An 18,265-nucleotide genomic window follows, 5' to 3' on the forward strand; every position below is an offset into this window, starting at 1 on the left:
GCTGCAAATAAAAATTTATGCGTTGGCCCTTTAAAAGGCTCTTTGCTTCTCTAGTCACCCGTCTCTGTCAGAGAGCAACCCTGCCGCTTTTCACAGCTGGTTGTTATCTGTGTACTTTTTGGACTCTGGTGCTGTAGGCTGATGATCCCCGCTTATGGTTTAGACCCTGCTCTTCTCAGGGGGTTCCAGCTGGCCGTTTCAATATCCCTCTGGTACTGCCACCCATGAGCGCCCTGCCCACCTTCTTGAGTCTCTACCTCACTCCTTACCAGTTAGGTTGTGCTAATGCTGACATTATGTCTGTCCGAGATTATAAGGCTCCTTTCTCACTAATGTTTAGTTGTTTGTTCCAGGTGATTTCTCCATATTTTAGTTGTAATTCCCGATTGGTTGTGGGAGGAAGTCAGTTTGACTTCCATTCACTCCTCAGCCATCTTGATTTCTCTGATTTTTTAGTTATTTTTATATATGGCATGAGGTAAAGGTTTGATTTCATTCTTTTACGTATGGATATCGACTTTTCTTAGCACAAGTTGAAGAGTGTCCTTTCCTTATTGAATGGTCTTGGCACCCTTGTTAAAAGTCAGTTGCATATTAGGGATGTTTCTGAGTTCTCTAGTCCAGTGGTGTGTATGTCAGTCTTTATCTTGCTACTTCATTGTTTTGATTACTGTAGCTTTTTCTGATCATTTTTGAAATTTGGAAATGGTAGTCTTTCAATTTTGTTCTTTTCAAAATTGTTTTCAGGATTTTTTTATTTTTTATTTTTTATTTTTTGCAAAAAAATTGATACTGTGATAGGGATTGCACTGAATCTATGTATTATTTTGGTATTGTCACCTTAGCAATATTAAGTCTTTCAAGTCATGAGCAGAGATTCAAGGTCTCTGGGGTTTTTTTACTAGAACTCTTTCATCTCCATTGTTAAATTTATTACTAAATATTTTATTTCTTTTGATGCTATTTTAAATGGAATTGTTTTCTTAATCTTTTCAATGATTATTCATTGCCACGGTATAAAAATAAAACTGATTTTTGTGTTTTGGTTTTGTATCCTGCAATTTTATTTAATTTGTTTATTCTAACAGGTTTTTTGTGTGAACTCTTCAGGATTTTGTACATAGAAGCTTATGTATGGCATGTTTCTGCAAACAGATACTTTTATCTCTTTCCAAATTGGTTGCTCCGTTGCACGTTCTTCCTTCTTTCCTTTCTTCCCTTTTTTCCCCTTGCTCTGGTTAGAATTTCTAGAACTGTATTGAAAGAAGTGGGATAGTACACATTCTTGCATCAGTCTTTCACTATTGAGTATGATTTTAATTGTGACTTGTTCACATATGGCCTTTGTCATGTTAAATTCCCTTCTGTTCTTAGGGGTTTTTTTTAACATAAAAAAAGAATTGGGTTTTGTCAAATGCTTTTTTGTATGTCAGTTGAGATGATGATGAATAGAATGGTTTCCCCCCACCATTCTATTAGTGTGGTGTATTACATTGATTGATTTGTATGTATTGAACTTATCCTTGCATCCTGAACATAAGTCCCACTTGGTTGTGGTGTATAACCTTTTTAATATGCTGTTGAATTTAGTTTGCAAGTTTTTTTTGTTGGTTTTTTTTTTTTTTTTAGTTTGGCATTTCTATTCATAAGGGATATTGGCCTGTAGTGTTCTTGTAGTGTCTTTGTTTAGCTTTGGTATCAGAATCTGCTCATCTCTAAATGACTTAGGAAGTATTTCCTCAGCTCTAGAGATTTTTTTCAAAGACTTGAAGAATGATTGGTGTTATTAACTTCCTTTGCTATTTGGTAGAGTTCATCAGTGAAGTAATTTAGTCCTGGACTTTTCTTCATTTGGAAGATTTAAATTACTGAGTCAGTCTTGTATAGATCTATTTAAATTTTCTATTTCTTGTTGAGTCAGTTTTGATTTGTTTTCATCCTTCTGCTGGCTTCAGGGTTAGTTTGTTTTTCTACTTCCTATTTGTTTACAGTTAGGTTATTGATTTCAGGTTGTTCTTATTTAGGTAGGTGTCTATAGCTCTAAGTTTCTCTCTTTATATGCTTTTGCTGCATTGCATATGTTTCTTATGTTATGTTTCCTTTTCATTTATCTCAAGGTATTTTCTAATTTACCTCATGATTTCTTCTTGACCCACTGGTTGTTTGAGTGTGTTGTTTAATTTCCACATATCTGAATTTTCCAGTTTTACTTATGTTATTGATTACTGGCTTCATCAGCTGTGGTGAGAAAAAGATACTTTTGCCGTGGCTGGGTAGCTCACTTGGTTAGAGCATCATTCCCATACACCAAGGTTGCAGGTGTGATTCCCAGTAAGGGCATATACAAGAGTCAACCAATGAATACATAAGTAAAGGGAACAACAATTTGGTGTTTCTCTTTCTCTGTCTCTCCCCCTTCCTTTCTCTCTCTCCTCTTCCCTTGTTCCCTTCTTTTCTCTACGTAAAATCAATAAATAAAAAGTTTTTAAAAAGTAATGTATCATTTTAGAGAAAAATTTTTTATGATTTTATTCTTTTTAAATTTATGAAGACTTGGTGGTCTATCTGGAGAATGGTCCTTGTACACTTGAGAAGAACGTGTATTCTACTGTTGTTGGAGTGTTCTGTACATCTTTTAGGTCTTATTGGTTTATAGAGTTGTTCATGTCTTCTATTTCCTTATTAGTTTTCGGTCTGATTTTTTACTCACTGAAATTGAAGTATTGGAGTTTCCAACTATTAACTGTAGAACTGTCTGTTTCTCCCTTCAGTTCTGTGAGTTTTTGCTTCATGTATTGTGGGGTTGTTTTTAGCTGTCTATATGTTTATAATTACTGTATCTTCATGCCGGAGTGCACCTTTTATCAATATATGTCTTTCTTTGTCTCTTGTAACTTCTTTTTAATTATCTGTTTTTTCTGACAATAATATAATCACCCCAGCTTTTTTTGGTTACTATTTGCATAGAATATCTTGTTCCATCCTTTTACTTTCAACCTCTTTATGTCTTCATATCCAAAGTGAATCTCTCTGCCTTGGCCGGTGAGGCTCAGTGGTTGGAGCGTTGTCCTGTTCAGAAGGGTTGCAAGTTCAACCCTGGCCCTGGCATGGGCATGTGCCATCCCTGTCTGGGTGCATATGAAGGCAACCAGTTGACGCTTCTGTTGCATCGATGTTTCTCTTCCTTCCTTCTTCCCTTCCTCTCTCTAAAAAAAAGCAAATGAAAATGTTCTCAGGTGAGGATTAAATAATAATAATAAAATAAATATTTAAATAAAGTTATTCTCTCCTAGGGAAGATATATATGGATCAAGTTTTATATCCAGTCTACTAGTCTTTTGCATTTTTAATAGGAAAGCTTAGTCCATTTACATATAAAATAATAACTTCTGTTTAGCTGTTTATATGTCAAAAATATCTTTGTTCCTCAATTCCTCCATTCCTGCCTTTGTATTTAGTTGAATATTTGTGGCATATTATTTTGCTTTCCTTCTTTCTTTTGTATATGTCCTCCTTACTTTCTTAGTGTTACCCTGGGGATTACAATTAACATCTTAAAATTATAACCTAGTTTTGATAATACCAACTTTTAGTAATATCCAGAAGGTTTGGTACAATGCTTCTATACATCTCCATCCCTCCTAGTTATATTGTTATTGTCATAGATTACATCTTCATATATTATGTCTCCGTTAACAAAAATTTATAAATATTGTTTGGTGCATTTGCTTTTGGAAAAACATTTATAAACCAAAAGTTAGTAATGCTGGCTTTCATATTTACCTATGTAGTAACCATTACCAGTGTTTATTTTTCCTTATGGATTCAAGTTACTCCATAAGCCCTGGTTAAAGCAGGGGTCCTTAACCAGGCCACACAGGAGGTAAGCAGCAGGTGAGCAAGTGAAGCTTCCCCTCTATTTACAGCTGCTCCCCAATGCTTGCATTAACACCTGGGCTCTGCCTCTTGTCAGATCAGCAGCAGCAGTAGATTCTTATAGGAGTGTGAACCCTAATGTGAACTGTGAACTGTGAACTGCAGTAGGTTGTGTGCTCCTTATGAGAATCTAATGCCTGATGATCTGAGGTGGAGCTGAGGTCGTGATGCTAGCACTGGGGAGTGGCTGGAAATATAGATGATCATTAGCAGAGGGGTTTGACTGCACAGAGACCATGATAAATCAGTTGCTTGTAGACCCATATCAAAACCCTATCAGTGAGTAGCCAGTGACAATTAAGCTGCATATGGTGGTAGGGAATAACCGCCCTCCCCCCCCCCCCCGCCCCGCATTCTGATCGTCTGTCCATGGAAAAATTTCTTCCATGACACCCATCCTTGGTGCCAAAAAGTTTGGGGACCACTGCTCTAAGTACTTTCATATCAACTGAAAAACTCTTTAGCATTACTAATAGGGCAAATCTCCTGGTAGTGAACTCCTTCATTTTTTGTTTATCTGAAAAGTGTCTTAATTAAGTTCTCTCTTATTCCTGAAGGATAGTTTCTTTAGGTATAGAATTCTTGATTGTCAGTTTCCCCCCATGGTTTTTTATACATAGTCCCATAGCATTCTTGTCTGCATGGTTTCAGGTGAGAAATTGGATGTTCATCTCATTAAGGAAATCAGCTCTCTGATTGTGGTTTCCTTAGGTCATTGAGTACATTTGAGACAGTTGATTTAACATCACTGACTAGTAATTTCAACATCTGGGCTCCTTCAAGGGTGGTTTCTGTCAAATTCTTTTTTTCCTGTAAATTGGCCATTATTTTCCTGTTTATTTGGGTATTTTGTAAGTTTTTGTTGAGAACTGGACATTTCAAGTATGTTTCTTACTTGTTATGGGCTGTAGCTGTCTCTTTGTGACTTTTCTAAACTATTTTTCCAATGTGCATACTTGCATGTTGTGTATTATCACTGACATTTCTGGTTCATTATCTCTGTGGTCAGCCAGTGACCTAACATTTCCTTAAATGTCTGCTTCCACAAATGAGGAGAGGTCCTGTCCCTTTAAATTTTCCAATAGCTGCTGTTAGGGAAAGCCACAGCTGGCAAGAGAGCCAAAACCAAGGCAAGTGTCTGTACCAGGCCTTCTGCCCTGGCATCAGCCATCATTCCTAGAAACATGGCCTCCTATCTCCACATCTGCAGCTGGGCTGAAGGATGGGAAAATTGTAGGTGGTTTGCATCCTCTGCTTATTTTTGACAAATCAGCAGCTTTTCTCTTCTTCAAGCACTCTCCCCTAGTTGACATGCGTATCTGATCAGATTCCAGAGTACTAAAATAGTTCATTCCAGTGTTTCTTCCCATCCCTATTGATTGCTTTGGTGGAGGGACTGATACTTAGGGAGTCCTACCTCACCATTTTGTATGACATCACTCTTACTTATTTTTAAAACGTCTTTTGCTCCTTTACTTAACCAGTCCACCCTGGCGGCCCCCATTTTACAGTTTTTAAGTACATAAAAAAGAGAATGTTGTGCATTAAAGACGTGACAGTGCTGTAAAAAGCAAGAGCTTTAAAGCTAAACATCTGTATTTACACCCTAACTTGCTGGTTTACCTTGGGTAAATTTGAACCTTTGAGCTTCATCTTCATCTGTCAAATGGCTCTTATAATAATATGAGAGGAGGTATGTAAAAGATTACTAAGTATAGATGCCAATGTTATATCAATACTAGATATTCCTGGTATTCCTGTTTTATCATCAGTTGGTAAGCACTTAGTGCCAGACATCTTGCTAGATACATTATGTACACATTCCCAGCAACAGTTCTATAAAATGAGTATTTTCTATGTTTTACAGAAGATGAAACTGAAGTTTAAAACGTTTTAACAATTTTCTTGAAGTAGAATTAGAGTCAAAATCAGGCTCTTTGGCTCAGTTATTGCTTATAGCCATTGTTCCACATTGCCTCTTATCTGAGTCACAGGGTCTGATTTTAAGATCTTTTATTAATTCGTTTTCCTCCCTCAGGAGTCACATGCCATGGGGAAAAAGCCTGAAAATCCAGCAGACATGATTGAAGAAGGGGAGCTTATCCTATCAGTGAATATCTTGTACCCTGTTATATTTCATAAGGTCAGTAGTAAAACCTTTTGGATTTCACAGATAATGTGAGTGACTTTTGTCAAATGGTTTAATTATTTGAAGAGCCATATATCTGGGGTTCAAAATAAATGCAAGCAAATGCTATTTTATCCGGCATCCTGCTTATATTCATGAGTTCTTTGTTTTAATGAAGAATATTATAAATAGGTCAATTTCAAATAATCTGTTGATTAATAGGATTGCAGTTTTAGTATTGGAATGCATACCCTGGTTTCTGCACTAGAAGCCACTGTAAGTATATGGAAATCTATGATCCTAATTATTATGATGTCTTGAGGGTTCCCCCAACCCCAGAAGGAGTGGGGTGACTTTTATTCACCAATTTAGAATCCTTGGGAAGTTGTTTTACTAATGACAGTTCTTCTTAGATGAAAATGCAGAAAGTTAACAAGTGAGGGGTATCTAGGAATTCCTTAGGAGGTTCTAATAGGAAGAACTATCCCATACAGAGTGTATGTATTCTTGATTCCTCAAATAGATGCCATAAACTTTGATAAGGCTTAATTGAAATATTACTGTACATATACTGCATTTGCAAATAAGTAGGCTTTTATGAAGCATTTGGTAAGTACTAATTACCTTGTTTGATGAAGATCTCAAATTACCCAACAAACAAAACCAAACCAATAAAATGGAACCTCTGCATTTATAACATTAGGGTAGTGAATAGATTGCTTGACTTTAGTGTGGTAACTTCTAAGAAACTTTAAAAAACAGTGTTTTCCAGGGTGATACCCTCAGAGAAACTGTACATACTCACTGGGTAAGTATGGAAAGGAGCAGAATGGTAGACCAGCTACCCATGACATTTTTAGAAGGGATCTCTTGCCCAGTAAAGTAGGAGGGCCTTGAACTTCCTGCATTTCATCATGGGTAAGCTTGAACTAACTGTTCCTACCTGGTACAACTAGCAGAGGCCCTCAGATTTACTGGTCTGTCTAAGAGGGGCAGCATCTCCTGTAGAACAATAAAAATATATTTGGATCAGCTAGAATGGAGATAGAATATGGGCAAGAGCCATCATAATCTCTTATTTTTCTGGTTCTTGTGCCAGCAGGCGTGTAAGTACTGTGACTTGGGTTTTCTCTCAGTTGTTCTTATTCTTCTGATCCTCCCCCAGTTTTCATGGTTTTAGGCGCACTCAAATCTTTGTTAATCTCCTCGGTAGCCTTATAGTCCACAGGCTTTTTGTGCTAATGTTGTTGTAGTAGCATCTTGATTATAAACTTTAGCTTAAACTAATGAAGTTCTATTGCTAAGTATCTTAGTTCATTCCAGCTTCTATAACAAAATGTCACCTACTGGGTAGCTTACAAACAACATGAACTTATTTTTGACATTTCTAGGGGCTGGAAGTCCAAGATCAGTGAGCCAGCATGGTCAGGTTGGGGCTCTCTTTTGGGTTGAAGACTCTTCATATGCTAGAAGGGCTAGGGAGCTCAGTGGGATCTCTTTTATAAGAGCACTATCCCATTTATGAGAACACCCTCATGACCCAATTACTTTCCAAAGGCCCCACCTCCTAACGCCATTACTTTGGGTGCTAGGATTCCAATATGCAAATTTTGGGCAGACACAAACATTTAGACCATCAGACCAAGTGTCTTAGTTATACCCATGGATTATAATTTACAGAAGTGACTGAGTGACAGCACTAGAGGCTAATGCCATTGAAAGAAGATTTTTATTAGTTACGCCTCCCCTCTGTGGCCATGCTATATAGGGCCACAGAGGGGAAGCACCAGTGTCAGGATGCAGAAAGGGAGGGAAGGGCTTAGGCCACATCCTTTATTAGTGTTTCAGTGAGAAAGGCAAGGCAGAGCAAGCAATTTGAGTTGGCTATTTTGAATAATTCTAGTGGGCTCTGGGGCAAAGGGGTTGTCCCTAGTTATCTGTACGTGGTCCTTGATTTAGGACAGGTGAAAGGTTTGGTATGTGAGAGTTAGATAAAAAAGATGGTTTCAAAGTTTTGGACCTGTATCACAAGGGAGATGTGAACAACTTTGGCCATTAGTTTGGACCTGTAATTAATGAATGCCAAATAGAGAAATACGGAATTTAAGAAAACATCGAACACCAAGTTAGGGAGGTAGTTTAAATCAAGAAAACTAGTAACTTAATTCATATCTAATCATGACAGGATAGTTTAATTGTTTGTCCGTAAGTGGACACTCACTTATTTACTGTTTAATTTTTAGCACAAAGAACACAAACCATACCAGACAATGCTGGTATTGGGCAGTCAGAAGCTCACGGAACTAAGGGATTCAATTTGCTGTGTCAGTGACCTCCAGATCGGTGGGGAATTCAGCAGCACTCCTGACCAAGCCCCTGAGCACATCAGCAAAGTAAGGTTTGTTTTTTGTTTTTTTTTTTTACCCCAATAAAGCAAAGGGAAGTAATAGTGATAAGCCAAGGAAATAGTGGTTACTCTAACAGGATCATAAATATTCCAGTAAGTGCTTTGACCTAAACCATTCTCTCAAAGCCTGTCTCTTCCCTGTTCTTTATCATCAAGATCTTTTCAAAGATTAGGCTGTACTTCGTTTTGATTTCTTCATATCCTATTCATTTTCAACCATTGTATAGTCTTTCTTCAGAGGTCATAGTAACCACCTAATTTTTAACTCACTGGTCTCTTTTGCACGTTGAAACAACTTGATTTCACTTAGCATTTGAATTTGCTGTTCAGGCTCTATATGAGTTTGTTTTAACAGCCCCTAGCAAAAGGTTGGAGTCTACCTGAGAATCTCACTGCCCATAGAAGGACTTGTCAGTTCAAGGACCAATACCAAACCAGGACATAGCATCTGCTGCTAGTGTTTGCCAGGGCGATGCTCTCAGAGAAACTGTACATACTCACTGGGTAAGTATGGAAAGGAGCAGAATGGTAGACCAGCTACCCATGACATTTTTAGAAGGGATCTCTTGCCCAGTAAAGTAGGAGGGCCTTGAACTTCCTGCATTTCATCATGGGTAAGCTTGAACTAACTGTTCCTACCTGGTACAACTAGCAGAGGCCCTCAGATTTACTGGTCTGTCTAAGAGGGGCAGCATCTCCTGTAGAACAATAAAAATATATTTGGATCAGCTAGAATGGAGATAGAATATGGGCAAGAGCCATCATAATCCCTGTTTTTCTGGTTCTTGTGCCAGCAGGCGTGTAAGTACTGTGACTTGGGTTTTCTCTCAGTTGTTCTTATTCTCATTCTTCTCCTGATCCTCCCCCAGTTTTCATGGTTTTAGGTGTATCAAATCTTTGTTAATCTCTCTCTGTAGCCTCATTTTCTCCTGATTTCCAAACCATTATTTTAAGTCCCTCTGGACATTTCTACTTAGCCTCAGTGCTGCCTGGCATTTTTACTGCATTTCTGTGGTCTGTTCATACTGCCCCTTTTCAAAGCAACTGGTTTCTTCTGTCTGAAACTGCCAACATTCTTCTCTCATGGCTTAACTTTAGCTGTTTATTTCACTGAGAAAATAGTTATCAGAAAAGAATTTTCCATCATCTCTCGTCCACATTTGCCCATCTGCGCATGTACCCTCCCTTCCTACCTGTTAACAATGAATGGACCAAACTGGCTGCCACGTAAGGCCAGTCTGTGTGTCAGCTGGATTCCAGCCCTGATTGCATAACCAAGGACTTTGTTCGTATAAGTATCCCCTCTTGTCCCTGAATCTTCATTTTTTTTTTCATTCTGTCAGCTCTCCCATTACAAGAATGTGCTGTAGTATATCTCTCATCCTGACACCTCTTCTTGACAGCATATCTTTCTCTAGCTAATCATGTTCCTCACCATTCCACTAAAATCACTTTATTGATGCCACCATAGACTTAGTTCTCATCTTATTTGACTTGTCAGCATGTGACACAATGGAACATTCTTTTCTTTTTGAAACACTTTCTTTACTTGGCTTTTAGGATATTAAGCCCCCTTGATTTTCTTCCTCTCTGACTGACTGTTAAATCCTTTGCTGGATGCTTCTCATTTTTCTGACTTATAAATGCTATTAAGCTGTATGAATCAATTCTCAGACTTCACCTATGTGTATATGCCCCAGGTGGTCTTGTCCAGATTCACAGCTATAAATACTGGGATTCCCAGATGCATATATCCAATCCCAACATATTCTCTGAACTCCAGACTTAAATATCCAACATCCACCTCCTTGACAGTTTTTATCAAATATCTGATAGCCATCTCAGACTTACTATGTTCAAGAGCAAACTGTAGCCCTGACCCATGTGGCTTAGCTGGTTGGACATTGCCCTGCAAAGTGAAAGGTTGCCTGTTCGATTCTGGGTCAGGGCACATGCCTGCTTTGCAGGTTCCATCCCCACATGGGGTGCGTACAAGAAGCAACGAATTGATGTTTCTCTTTCACATAGATGTTTTTCTCTCCCTAACTTTTTTCCCTCCCATCCCCCCTCTCTAAAAAAGAATAGAATCTTAAAAAAAGAAAAAAGGAAACTCTAGCTCTCTCTTCCTCAAATCTATACCTTCCCCATGTTCCCATCTCAGTGAATATGCCCCTTCTGTATCTGGTTACTTATGCTAAAAACCTTGGAGTCATCCTTGCCTCCTTTTCTTCTCACATTGAAGGCAGTAAGAACTTTGGCTCTACTTTTCAAAATACATCTAGGATCTGCCCATGCCGCACTGGCCCGTCACAGGTACCATCATCTCTCGCCGGGCCCGCTACAGTAGCCTACTGACAGGTCTTACTGCTGCCTCTCCACACTTCTGTTTATCCTTTGTGTCAGCCAGAATATACTTTTTAAAGTATCAGATCTGTAGAGGCTTCCTCTTTTTTTTTTTTCCAAGCCGGCATATCAGACAGAAACTGGCTTAGAGAAGTTAGATCAACATGGTCGATCTGTTGGGGTAGAGGCTTCCTCGTAAATCTAGGATAAAATACAAGTCCTGATTGTGGTCCTCATATGGTCCATTATCTGACCCTTTCTGCCTTCCAACTTCATATCCTAACCCCCTCTCATCAGCTGTTGCCTTCAGACACACTGCCATCCTTGCTGTTTCTCACATGTACTAAGCAAGCTTCTCCTATTCAGAGCCTCTGTATCTTGTTTCACCCTAGAATGTTCTTCACCCAGGTATTCAGGTGGCTCACTCCTTTGTTTCTTCCTGGTCTCATGTCACCTTGACAGAGAAGTCTTTCCCTACAGCATCCAGATTGGTATTCCCTTCCTCTGCCATGCTGTATTTTTCTCTTTTTTAATTTTTTTAATACAGTTTGCATTCAACACTTTTGTATTAGTTTCAGGTAAATAGCACAGCAGATAGACATTCACATAGGGTAAGGAGTATCCCTCTGATAATTCAAGTGCCCCTCTGGCACCACACATAGTTATTACCTATAGTCCCTGTGCTGTGCTTTACATCCCTGTGCCTATTGTTTAACTACCAATTGTACACTTAATCCCGTCACCTTATTTTACCCTGCCCCCCAACACCCATCCCCTCTGGTGTCCATCAGTGTGTTCTCTTTATCTGTAAGTGTGTTTCAATTTTGTTTATTTTGTTCTTTAGATTTGACATATAAGTGATGTCACATGGTACTTGTCTTTCGCTGTCTGGCTTATTTCACTTAGCTTAATACCCTCTAGATCTATTTATGCTGTCGCAAATAGTAAGATTTCATTCTTTTTATGGATAAGTAATATTCCACTGTATATATGTACAACTTTTTTATCCATTTGTCTATCGATGGGCACTTGAGTTGCTTCCATATCTTGGCTATTGTAAATAATGCTGCAATGACTATAGGGGTGTGTATATTCTTTTGTATGAGTCTTTTGGGCTTCTTCTGATATATACCCAGGTGTGGAATTTCTGGGTCATCAGGCGGTTCCAGTTTCAATTTTTTGAGGAACCTCTATAGTTTATTTTTCTTAATAGCATTCATCACTACCTGATATCATAGTATGTATTTGTCTATCTTCCATAACTTGAATATAAACTCTGAGGGTAGGAGTTTTGTTTTGTTCAGTGATGTACATATCTTTATTTCTTTGATGTGTGGCACAGAGGAAGTACCCAAATAGTTGTTGAATAAATGAATGAACCACAGAAACCTCAAACTCAATATTTAAACTCATTATTCTATCATCTCCTTTTTTTCTTCAGCTAGCACTCTCCCTTTCTATTCCTGTTTATTTTGCCATAATGGTTCCAAACTCTGTTTTTTCCATTGCTATATATTTTAGTAAGGGGCTTCCTAACGGGTTTTTCTACCTTTAGTCCTTCCTATACATCATGCCACTCAAGTTCCTTTCAAAAACAAAGCAAACACCAAGAATGGATCTTATGGTAAACTATGGACTTTGGGTGATTATGATGTGTGCAAGTTTATCCTTGATAACAAATATACCATTCTGGTGACTGATGTTACTAATGGGGGAGGCTGATGTGTGGGGGACGGGCATATATAGAAAATATCTGTACCTCCCTCTCAATTTTGTTGTAAATCTAAAACTGCTCTAAAAAAATCAAGTCTTTAAAGAGAAATTGGTCCGTCATCCTTCAGTCTAAAAATCTCAGTGGGTCTCCATTGCTTGCAGTTCAGATTCCTTAGGCTGACATCTAAGGCCTTTTATAATAATGAGTCCCACCTTAAGGTTTCATACTATTCACCCCCTATTTTTTCACCTTATGCTCCAGCCACAAATGAATGTGTTCATCTTCCTCAAGCTTACCACACCTTTTTGTGCCTCTACGTGTTTGAACATGGTGGGAAGCCCTTCCCTTTATCCATCTGGCGAGTTCACATTCATATTTCCAAACCCAGCTCAAAACTCACTTATATAAAATTTTTCCTGACCCTCCTCTCTTTGCCACTCTGGCACCATCTCATTTGTTCATTGCAGTGCTTATAATAAAATCCGGATACTATTTGGTATGTCTCTCTGCCCCCCGGGCTGGCTATGCTCTGGTCTTTTTGGTGACTGGCTTGGAAACCAGCCAGCATCAACACTTACACATAGATTTCACTTCAGAGTTTTTGAGGTATGTTGAAATGGTTCTAAGGTATTTGGGTTCTTCAGGTTTGCCATCTTAGTGCTCTTGGCGATAAATATTAGAATTAAAGAGAAACAAGTGGAATTTCAAGGCTGTTTGCAGACTGGGAAATAAGAGGTTTTTTTGTTTCTTTTTTTTTTTTAAAGAAGCAATCTGCAAAATTTCTCATCTACCAAAAAAAAAGCTGTAACTATAAAGCTTATAGATCAATTTAATAAGAAAAATCTGAATTCATCCTTCTCATTGCTAGTATGTCACACTGCTCAAAGTGGTTTGTGTCAGATCTGGTAATTGGTCTTAGTTCCAGGAACCTAGGGAGTGTTTTTAGCCTGGCGTGGTGGGTTTATTGTGTTTTGTTTATCAGTACTGATGCCTTCAGCAGCTTTCTAAGCAGGGGGCTATATAACCCGTTATCCTGGTTCAGTGTTTACACATCTGTTCTCACATTGTTTCTGCTTACTCCATCTGTTAAAGTAATATCTCTGATTAATGAGCATTTACCATATGCTAAATGTACAATATGCTGTCTTTGAAAAGAATTATCACTTTACAGGTAAGAAAAAGATAGGTCAGAGCACTCTTATGAGTTGCCCATGTTAAGTAGCAATAGTGGAAGCTGGATTCAGACCCTTGTCAACTTGCCTTCAAAGCCCCTTGTTCTTTCTTTGCTATGTTGTCATTATGCCTGGCTTGAGACTGCCTTTTCCCTACCCTTTTGTTTATTTGGTGCACAGGCTCTAAGTTTTACCTTGGAAAATTTTAAATATACGCAAAAAGAAAAGAATAATATAATGAGGAGCACTTATGTACCTGTTACCTCCCTTCAACAATTCTTAGCATTCTGCCAGAATATTTTACCTCTTTACCTCATGCCAGTTACCTGCCTAACAAAATTGAAAGAAGTCCTTAAATTATAATGCTTTTTTTGACAGTGGAATTGTATCATCAGACAAATTAGTGAAATGCAGTTCTTACAGCTGAGGAGATGAAAATCTTTATTCCAGCCAATAAATAAAACTTTTGAATAAAATCCTTCTTTGATTAATTTGGTATGTGAGAGGTCTAGGAAGCCTGGGCCAATATAAATAAGTCTCTTTCCTTAAAATTAAAAAAAAAAAATTATTTCTTTATTTTTAGAGAGAGGGGAAGGGAGAAGGGGAGAGAAAACATCCATGTGTGAGAAATAAAGCAGTTGGTTGCTTCTTGCATGCCCCCAAATGGGACCTGGTCCACAACCCAGGCATGTGCCCTGACTGGGAATTGAACCAGAGACCTTTCGGTTCACAGGCAGTCAATCCATTGAGCCAGACCAGCCAAGACTATTTCTAATTTTATTTAATTGTGTTTTTTCCATTACTGTTTATCCCCCTTATTTATACTCCCATCACCCCAGCAATCACGACACTGGTGTCCACGTCCATGAGACGTTTTTCCTTTTTGCTTGATCCCTCCACCCTCCCAAACCCACCCTCATAGTTGTCAGCCTGCTCTCTGTGAGTCTAAATCTCTTTTAAAAGCTTATGTCTAAAATGTAATGTTTTGCTAACATTTGTTTTTGGAGTAAGAGTAGTTCAAGAATGGAGTGCATTTTTAAAATATACATACAAAAATAGTGCCAGTGTTTTTAGCTTGTTTTTTAAAATGGTTCCTTATTTTTTATTTTAAAATAATAAAGATTTTATTTATTTATTTATTTTGAGAGAGAGGAGAAGAGAGGGAGAAAGAGGAGGGAAACAGTGTGAGAGAGAAACATTGGTTGGTTGGTTCTCACATGCGCCCTGACTGGGGACTGAACCTGCAACCCAGACACATACCCTGACCTGGAGCTGAACCAGTGGCCTTTGGCTGGGTGGAATGATGCCCATCCAACTGAGCCGTACCAGTCAGGGAGGTTCATCATGTTTTAATGTCTGATTCTATTGATCTTTTTTATATTACTCCAATTAGTCGTTTTGTTTTGTTTTGTTAGTAATCTCTTAAGGGTCTTTCTTAGAGGCACACTTAAGAAAATACAGACTTACTATAAATAAAGCCTTGGTATAGGAAAAATGGTAACATAAATTTAAGTTGTAAAAACTTCCTTACCCAAGCTTCTCCAGCACTTCCGTCCCATTACCACTTTCCTCGCAGCAAATCCTAGGAATGTTGCTATAGTTTCAGTATAGTCTGTTTCAATGTTAACAGAAGTATAATGGCTAACTGATGCTTAAAATTATATGTAACTAATGACTGTGTTCACATGATCATGTTAGTTATTGATAGTTACTTTGTTTATAAAATGGAAATAGTAACAATAGACTCAGATTAACAACAGAAGTAGCTTCTTACACTAGTTTTTCCATGTCGGTTGTTGATTCCCTGCTCTCACACCCCCTGGGAACTTGGTCAGCCAAACTAGCAGACAGAACAGGGAACTTCCTTGAGTATCCTTGGTTACTATTAAAATGAAAATTACTTGTATTGAGATGACTCACATCTTCTGTTCTTAATCATTTGTATACTGGAATGAGGAAAGTTTTTAATGGATGATGTAGGATTTCAATGGAAAACATTTTTGTTATTTTAGAGTTCTCCTTCTAATTAATAGTTGTCAAAGCATTAAGTTGCCTAAATAGCTTAAAATGAAGTTCTATAGGTAACATTTTGTAGTGAACAAAATTTTATATACACTGAACTTTGTTTTTGTTTCTAAAATAAACAAGTAGTTATTTTTTGAGAACTTTTATATTGGACCCTACCTGACCTCTTGGAGGGTTTAGAATTATATTAAGTGGCAGATTTTGTGTTTTAACAGCAGCTAGAAATGGCATTATAGTACATTATATCCTTTTATCTCTGCAGTCAGCTGGGACGAAGGTAATGGCTTTACTCATATTTTACAGAAATATGAGAAAAAGTGGGTCAGGGAGATTTAGCGAGCCGTCCAAGGAGAAACAGCAAAACCAGTCTTATAAAGGTGTCTGCCCTTGACACCAACGCCAGATGATCTATAAATGGGGGGATGAAGACAATTAAGAAAAAAACCCAGAAGCTTTAAAGAAGTAGCAGATAATTTAGGTTACTTAAAGGTAAAATTATTTTAATATCTGAAGCTTATATATCTTTTATAGTTCATAAAGTGCTTTTGATTCTCATCACAGTCCTGTAAGATAGCATGCCAGGTATTATTCTGATTTTACAGGTGAGAAACTAGATCCAAGGAGGAAGGGTAGGTTAAGGAAAAGAACATACGTCTTTTTTACCCTCTCGCAGGGGTCTAATTCTAAGCATATGGTGAAAGACAAGTCTAACAGTAGCTCTCAGAACTGGTTGCACATCTTGAAGAGCTTGGGACAGCACTGGTGCCTGACCTGCATCCTCAGAAAGTCTCTTTTAATGTGTCTGGGATGACACTTGGTCTTTGATGTATTTGTGATTCTGTTATGCAGTCAGGATTAAGACTCATCTCTCTGATGGAAAGTCCAGTAGACTGAAAGTTAAGAAACCTCAGGGTTCAGACCAGTTGTGCGACTGCTATGGTACTGTGGGCAAGATTGCTTGAATAAGACTAGAAATTCACATTCTGCCTGCCTAAGAGTTACTGGACATATAAAGAGGGAATTTTTACAAAAGCACATTGAAAATTTAAAGAAATGACAGATAAACATAACTCCATGATTATTGTTATTATCACAGGGGAGACACCAAAGATATGACTGTTGAGGTCTTATTTCTCATATCTGATATAACTGTCACAGCTATGTATGTGTATAATAAAATGATAATAAAGTTTATTTCATTTCTATTTGTGTTTCTTTCATGGGTCTCAGGAGGCTACAAATTTAAATCAAACCTAGTTATTAAAGTAACAACAGGATAAAATTTTACACCTTGACACCTGGTAACACAATATTTTTTACATAAGAGTTGCCATTAAATACTAAACAAATTAATGAATAAGCTGAACCTATTCTATGAACTTGTATATTGTTAAACACATTTGTGTGATTGTTAATGGCATACAAAATTTTAATACTTAGAACAATTTTATAATTGCTTTTTCTCAATAACATCTTGTTTTCTTACAGGACCTATACAAATCAGCCTTCTTTTATTTTGAAGGAACATTTTACAATGATAAAAGATACCCTGAATGCAGAGATTTGAGCAGGTACCGTTTCCAAAAGTCTTCTCAAATGCTTTCTCATTTCTAGTTCTCAAAATGGTTTTATCTCCACAAATCCTTTTCTTTTTTTTAAGATTTTATTTATTTTCAGAGAGAGGAGAAGGGAGGGAGAAAGAGAGGGAGAGAAACATTAATGTGTGAGAAAAACATCAGTTGGCTGCCTCTTGCTCACCCCTAACTGGGAACCTTGGCCTGCAACCCAGACATGTGCCCTGACAGGGAATCCTACCGGTGACCTTTCACTTCGCAGGCTGGTGCTCAATCCATTGAGCCACACCAGCTAGGACTCCACAAATCCTCTTATTGGCATGTTCTGTTAAGGATCTTTGCCCAGGAATTATTTTGTTGGGTGGTTTTTGTTTGATTTGGGGTAAAAAAATTCTCTCTCAGTTTTTAAAATATTTTCAAAGTTGGTCTAGGTATTAGTAAGTTAATCAAAGTTTTTATTCCAAGAAAATTTTGCTACCAAAAATATACATCAGCCATTTCAGGATCTTTGCCAGCTGTCCAGAATTGTTTTTTTAAGTATTTTAGATTTATAGTAAATCGTGTTTGAACCTTAGATACACCTTAAAAAGAAACTTAATTCCACTTAACCACTTCATTAATGTCTGTTCTTTGTATTAGATGACAGCAGTAAGTTAATCTTCCACTATTTTTCTGCTTGTTTAGTGTACACAGTTGTTTGCCCTAGGTGATATATATGGTTTCTTAAGTACATAGCATGAAAAATCTGTATTTAATCATCATGACAATTAGACCATACTTTTATTATCAGTGTCCTAGCAGACTGTGTGTGTGTGTGTGTGTGTGTGGATAAATTGTTTCATTACAGGAATTTTCATTTATATTCTAATATAGCAGTTCTCAATCTTGCTAGGCTCAGCACTTCTTTATACGGGAAATAATTGAGGACTCCAAAGAGCTTTTGTTTACGTGCGTTATAGCTATCAA

At 37.7% G+C, this 18,265-nt stretch overlaps 1 protein-coding gene and 1 non-coding gene across 2 annotated transcripts in view; one reads left to right on the plus strand and one right to left on the minus strand.

The window, feature by feature from the left end:
• The window catches only part of SNAPC3 (small nuclear RNA activating complex polypeptide 3), a 39,716-nt gene that overhangs the window by 15,479 nt on the left and 5,972 nt on the right, over nucleotides 1-18,265 (plus strand). The window contains exons 4-6 of the mRNA XM_054583177.1: nucleotides 5,975-6,079; nucleotides 8,308-8,457; nucleotides 17,214-17,296. Coding sequence (XP_054439152.1) covers nucleotides 5,975-6,079; nucleotides 8,308-8,457; nucleotides 17,214-17,296 — 338 coding nt within the window. The remainder of the gene's footprint in view (nucleotides 1-5,974; nucleotides 6,080-8,307; nucleotides 8,458-17,213; nucleotides 17,297-18,265) is intronic.
• Nucleotides 10,935-11,021, minus strand: LOC129078536 (small nucleolar SNORD12/SNORD106). Its single transcript, XR_008529984.1, has one exon. It is a non-coding gene; the product is annotated as a small nucleolar SNORD12/SNORD106 (small nucleolar RNA).

The sequence above is a fragment of the Pteronotus mesoamericanus genome, unplaced genomic scaffold (genome assembly GCF_021234165.1).
Source record: "Pteronotus mesoamericanus isolate MK-2021 breed Mesoamerican mustached bat unplaced genomic scaffold, CSHL_Meso_final contig_73, whole genome shotgun sequence".
Taxonomy (NCBI): domain Eukaryota; kingdom Metazoa; phylum Chordata; class Mammalia; order Chiroptera; family Mormoopidae; genus Pteronotus; species Pteronotus mesoamericanus.